This window comes from Trachurus trachurus (assembly GCF_905171665.1).
Source record: "Trachurus trachurus genome assembly, chromosome: 13".
In the NCBI taxonomy this organism is placed as follows: Eukaryota; Metazoa; Chordata; class Actinopteri; order Carangiformes; family Carangidae; genus Trachurus; species Trachurus trachurus.
In genome coordinates this window covers 14865234-14871998 of record NC_139892.1, presented here as the reverse complement: position 1 = coordinate 14871998, position 6765 = coordinate 14865234, and the positions used below count along the sequence as shown (strand labels likewise).

The window sequence follows — 6765 nt, the reverse complement described above, 5'->3', positions numbered from 1 at the left end:
AAAAAAAAAAGAAATGAAAAAAATGTGCTTAATGGAGTCCTGTACGCCTACCTAGGCTGGCACTGTTTCAAGCAGGCATGGATTACTACTAAATATGTGCTCCCTTCAACGACAGCTAAACACAGTCATTACAACTGGGACACCATAGCTTCTGGGTAGAGCTACTCTCACACACTCATGGTTTTCTGAGCAGAGTAGAATATGAATGTCAAAATAAAAAAAGGAAGATTTGAAGGGTTTTGTTAGATCCCAGTGATTTTCAACTCCCTCATTCATTCGGTTCCTTTTTGGTGTGTCTGTTATAGTTCTACGCTGTCTTTTCCGCAGTCTTCTCTGTCATGCATGTGTAAATCTACATTACATACTTAGCACAGCTGAAAAGAAGGATTTTACAGCCCATCCCTTTTTTTAGCCTTTGTTTGATAAATCTTATCAGTCTCAGTTTTCATTCCTGGAATATTGGCCAATGGAATAAAGATTTTGGAGAATGGGAATGCACAAAAGATTTATGTGGATTTATTTTGAAAATCGAGGTCGATTAGGACATTTCAGATATCCAGGTATTTAGAAAAAATCTCAGTGTGCACTTTTAAATTAACACAGACCTAGTACAGCTGGTTGTAGTTACCATATTGGTGTTATTCATGAGACAAGAAATGCGTTGGTTTGGGAAGACAGGGGTCATTTTACAAGAACCTACGCAAAGCCAGGATGACCTTTTCCTATTCATGGCCTGGTCAGGGTTTATAATAGAAGTCAGAATGACAGAGAAGAAAGAAGGACTCAAAGGACATTTACAAGATGTACACAATGACAGGTAATGTGCACTTTGAGACAAACAAAGCTGTGAATTTGTGATTGTGTGATTAATAGACAGAAATGTAATTTTATTGATTTATTAACAGATTTTTGTTTATCTGGTAAAGTTAAATCGGTGTTACCAAAGCAAATAATAGAGAAAGCTTTGGTTTTATGTTTTGTCCATGTTTTGGTGAGAAATGTCCTTTTATCTTCAGTGAAGCAGTGGGGTGTATGGGCTGTATTGCTCTGGCCCTGTCTGCGTACTGTGAGCATCCCACTAGACTGTAAGGAAGAGCAGGGCAGCCTCTCCCGCTGCCTCTCCATCTCCCAAGAAAAACTTCTAGACCGAGTCATCCAACACGCCGAGCTCATCTACCGCGTCTCAGAAGAATCATGTTCTATGTTTGTGAGTAAATCTTTACACTTGCACACTTCACTGGGGGAAAATGTTTTTTTTGTTTTGTTTTGTTTTTTTGTTTTTTTTCTGATGTGTAGCACCCACAGGCTCTTACTTTTATAGAGTATAGCTTGAGGAGAAAAGGAATCAATCTCCACACTGAGGACTGACTGTGGAAATAATTTTTTATTGTAACTAGACTTAGAGGATTCAGCTGCAATTAAGAAAGAACTTGTTAACCTACATCAGGGGATTCTCATTCGAGGCATGGGCATGAGTTTTTTTTATGGAAGGTAAAATCTGCATTTTGAGAATAAGTGCTGTGGAAACGTTTTCTTAGGCAAAGGCTACAATGACAGCAAGACTATATCCTACATTTGAGAAGCTGTCTAGTATCACTTGTGGAAGAAAAAGGTAGTTATGCAATAAAACAGTGTCATCCAGAGAGCAATGGAATTCTGTTGTTTTATAACATATCAGTGTTGAAAAGTAATTAAAAAGTCACTTATCCTTGGTTATAGTCTCAGCAGCCTGTCCCATATTTCCCATATTCAATTATTTTCCATAATGGAATCTACCAACACTTAAGCTGAATTCTACAATGGGAGCAAAATTATTTTTGTTGGTCTATCTCACAATATGCTGGAGCAAAAGCACTGACACTTTCTGTTAGATTCTCTGTGTTATTTGCTTTTGATACTGACATGATCATCACCTCACTGCCAGGCTTCAAAGTAATCTTCTATTTCTCTTCTGAGCCAAAGATGTTTTATTGAAGAAGCAGGCACTACAGTGGAGTAATACCAATGCGATAATGATATACTGTGAGAGCAGAGCTTTTGCAGCCTGTTGAATCCCCTTCACTCGGCAGCTCCAGATCCAAAATGGTCTTTGAAATGGGATGATGTAGAGCTTGTTACTGAGAAGACGCTGCATGGGGTCTACAGATGAGAACAAGTTGGAAAACAAAATGTGCCTCTGCTGTGTCTCCAGTGGCCGAGACTGTTGAAGCTTTTGTCACTGCTTTCCTGATGCTCTTTTTTAAGTGTGTGATGTGTCTGCTGTTGTGCACTCCTGTGTAATTCTATAGCAAAGTGAACAGGCTTTCACATCTGTTAGAGAAATCCACTTGTGTTGATCACCGTCTATACAGTAGATGGTTACTGTAGGACTGAGAGGATAACCATGTCAAAACCAAAACAATAATCTATTCTAAAAACGTAAGTAAAATTTAAGCAAAAGAAATGGATGGGCATTACACTTATGCTGTATTTTCATTTCTTTCTTTCTTTCTTTCTTTCTTTCTTTCTTTCTTTCTTTCTTTCTTTCTTTCTTTCTTTCTTTCTTTCTTTCTTTCTTTCTTTCTTTCTTTCTTTCTTTTTTAATCCTGTGCTTGTGTGGATCATAGGAGGAGATGTTTGTCCCCTTTCCATTACGGCTCCAGAGGAACCAGGCTGGATATGCATGCATCACCAAAGCTTTACCCATCCCCAGCTCCAAAAGTGAAATCCAGCAAATCTCTGTAAGTTCATGGTCACTGATAACCTCAGACTCAGTGGAGTGTTTGAGCACCACGGTGTGTATGTGTATAGCCCTATTTATTATCAGACCTGCCCATACATATGTACAGTATATGTCTTTCTGAGATAGATTGTATACAAATAAAAAAAAAGGCATTGGTTGTTGCATGGATGTGTGTTTGCATGTACGTATATTAGTGGCATTGCCCATTCATTATAATGAGTTTGCATTTGTGTGTGTGTGCATGGTTTTGGGTAGTGTCGATGCGTGAATGCTGGCATCACATCTCTACTCACTTTGCAGCCTCTCTGGTGCTAATAGCCATAAGCTTTCTTTGGCAGTAACAGTGTCCAAGTGTGCAAGCGAGCTCCCAGTCAGCTGCCGAGTGACCGGATGTTTGCAGTAATTACAATGAAAGGGTCCTCAGATTTCATAAATATTCATATCTGTATCACATTTCTACACACTCTTATCTGTGTCTTTAGTGAGTTTGTGGCAACTTTCCAGAAGGGTGCAGCCTTTTCAGCTGAAAGGTCAACTTGATCATTGGCGTGGAAGCTGAACTGAGCTAAAGGCCAGTGATGGGTGAACCGGCTGATGTGAACGATAATTTGGTTAATGTGAAGTGCTACAAAATAAAAAAGAAAAAAGAAAACCTTCAACCAAAAAAGGCCAAGTCCAGTATAATAGCATAAGCAGTTTCTTTCAGGAGCCATTTTGGTAATATTTGCAACTGCTGGTTTAAAGTTATATCATCACTATAAAAGTAAGTGTGATCTTTGAAACTGCCCCCACTTGCAAGCCTCCTCTTTATGTTCAGAATTTATCCTCTGCCCTTTGTGTTGAAATATTGCCTGCTCAGCAGTTTAATGGCCATTTGTGTGGTGGTCATTTGCTCTTTCTTTACAGTCTGCCCTGCTTAGGGGAATTTAAGCAGACTCCACTGCTTCACCAATGACATTTCAACCTTCTTTTGTTGCTGAAAGTTTTGTAGCTGACAAGTCATTGATCCAAAGCCATGCTTTTATTAAGTCCTTCAGTCTTTTATTGATCACTCTTGTCCATGGCTATCCTATTGAAACCCTTAAGGGCAAATGGCTGCTATTTATTTCAAATATAAATGTTCATAGAAAGACACAAATAGAGTAAAGTGTAGTGCCCCTGCTGCTCTGTCATGTTCTGTTGCAGTATATCTTATATTTAGGGACGATCCTGTGGTTAGTATACGTACGTTTTATTTCAGTCTTTCATCCAGTTGTATCAATTCTTCATCTATGTGCCCTGCAGGATAAGTGGTTGCTCCACTCTGTGCTGATGCTGGTGCAGTCATGGATTGAGCCTTTGGTCTACCTGCAGACCACACTTGATCGCTATGACGATGCCCCAGAAATGCTGCTCAACAAGACCAAGTGGGTGTCAGAGAAACTGATCAGTCTGGAGCAAGGAGTGGTGGTCCTTATCAAGAAGGTTGGTCAGAATAGATCACAACAGAAAAATGTTTTAGTTCCAGTCTTGCAAGTATACGGTATACTGTATGTGTTTCAGATAAGACCATTCCTTATGTCATTGAGACCCTTCTTATTTCCTATTTTTTATTTTTTTTTCTCAATATTTCCATCATATTCCCTAATGGTTCCAAACAGATGTTGGACGAAGGGACTCTGACTACAACCTACAGTGAACAGGGAATATTCCAGTACGACGTGCAACCGGAGGTGCTGGAATCAGTTATGAGAGACTATACCCTGCTGAGCTGCTTCAAGAAAGACGCTCATAAGATGGAGACTTTCCTCAAGCTCCTCAAATGTCGACAAACTGACAAATACAACTGTGCATAAATCATAAAGTACAGCTGTTAAATAATACAATGTTTGGCTTTAAATGAATTCTTGTGGTTGGTAGCTGTGCACTTATAGATATGACCATGCCTTGGGCGATTCAGCCTTGCTTGCAATGTGGTGCATTCGATATTGATTATTTTGGAACACCTTCACACAGAACTAAGTAGGTGTAATGTTGTGCCCTTACTTCATCATACTGCATTTTATATTTCCCAGCTCAGTTGTTATTTTAACCTGGCAGAGGCAACAGAGGGCAAACTCCCAAAAGATTATTTGCGTGTTGAGCTGTCAAAAAAATCTGCATATCCTGCCATTGATTTCCATTTCTTTTGTTCTTAACTGGAGTTTGTATTCCTCGCTGCTTCGTGCAGTGTTTTGATTATTCCCACGGCCCCTTGAGTATTCACTGAGACTCCCTTTTTAAATGGAGTTGGTTTCACTTCTGCATTAGTGAAATGAAACACTTTCACCGGAGATGGAGTCAAACAGAGAGCAATCGCTCCTTAGAAAAAGAGACGCAGTTTGATTGGTGAAGGAGAGTGTGAGAGAGAGGCAGAGAGAGAGAGAGAAAGAGAGAGAGCAAATAATAGCTAAAATGAGAGGCAAGCCTTATCTGGGGTTTTTGGTTAGACTCAGGTTGATATTTGTTGAGTGCTTGTCAAATCATCATGAATATTTCTGGGCCTAAATGTGCCTAATTTAACCTGAATGTAAGAGGTTTATTAAAAATATTGTTTCTTCACTTTGAATACATAATATAAGAAATATACAATTCAAATTCAATTGTTAGATGTTTTGAATGTATAATGTCAGAAAGCAAACCACACATTTTTGTACTCTCATGTGTAAATATAAGAGGCCCACTGCAGTGTGAAAACCCTTCTGGCCGCTGGTGATTTAAGAAGCTAATAAAGCATATTGTGAAAAAAAGAAGAGAATGTGTTGTGATTTAATTAATCTGAGTGAGTGAGTGAGTGAGTGAGTGAGTGAGTGAGTGAGTGAGTGAGTGAGTGAGTGAGTGAGTGAGTGAGTGAGTGAGTGAGTGAGTGAGTGAGTGAGTGAGTGAGTGAGTGAGTGAGTGAGTGAGTGAGTGAGTGAGTGAACAACATAGCAAGGTAAGAGATCAATTGCTGAACCATGTCCTTGATTCTGCCCTTTCTGCCCCCAAACACAAGAGGGTAGTAGTGCTCTGTCCTGAAGGTTATCTTTTTTCCCCCCCTTGAACTATCATGCACTTTATCACATTGTATGTATTTCATTGGTGAGTGCAAAGCTAAAATGCATTGGCTTGGTGAAAAAAACTAATATTTTTTCTCGATATTTGCAGATTAAATTATTATTATTATTATTATTATTATTATTATTATTATTATTATTATTATTATTATTATTATTATTATTATTATTATTATTATTATTATTATTCCTTAAATGAGGGAAGAGGCAAATATTGGACAGTGGGCCACATAAAACCCACATAGTAAAAGTTTCATATCAGACACAACATGTTCTAACTAGCAGATCTCATGATTTCCGTCATCCCAGCAGCCAAAATAAAGCACCTGCAGTTATCCTACTTGCAGTTAATGGGCTTAAATTGGCCAGCTGTATTGCTTGTTCCTGTTTACATCTGCTGCCACACCATGAGACAGGGAAACAATAAAGGAAGCAGTCGCCACAAGCATTTTTCTCTCCTTTTTCTCACTGCTGGTCTCAGGTTTCTTCTTGGCTGTATTTCACTATCTTGAGTGCCCTGCTACATCCTCTGCTCTTCCATCCCCTGTAACCATATCAGAAGAGGTAAATCAGCCTTGTGGTTGCCACAGTGAGTCCGGTGTCAGCATAGAGAGGCAGTGTCATGTGGTGTGGCTGGATGTTGAGGCAGGATGTGGTAGGGGGGCCTAGTGTCAGCAATGTCAGGTTCAGCTTCCTGTGGCCTAATCACTTCAGTATGGGGGCTCAGAGGAGATTGAGTAGCCCCTGTTCCCCTCTGCAGGACTGCAGCTCTGCAGCCTCCAACCTATGCAGAGCAACCATCAGCTTGCTTTGTTTGGTTCCTAACAACATGTGAGTAATCACAGGCAAACTAAAGCCCTGTGCCCCCACCCACTTCTTGAGCTTTGAGGCCATAAATATTAAAGATTGGCTATAAGTAGTAAGAGGAGGGAGGGGATCAGTGCAGAGAGATAAAGATGTTAGGGAGTT

The 6765-nt window shown here is 39.7% G+C and overlaps 1 protein-coding gene across 1 annotated transcript; it reads left to right on the top strand.

The window, feature by feature from the left end:
- Positions 1-810: 810 nt before the first annotated feature.
- Positions 811-4557, top strand: smtla (somatolactin alpha; the record flags this gene model as incomplete). Its single annotated transcript, XM_083985617.1, has 5 exons — positions 811-817; positions 1017-1207; positions 2607-2720; positions 4007-4186; positions 4363-4557. The coding sequence occupies 5 exons, from the start codon at positions 811-813 to the stop codon at positions 4555-4557; spliced, it is 687 nt and encodes a 228-aa protein (XP_083841743.1).
- Positions 4558-6765: the final 2208 nt, after the last annotated feature.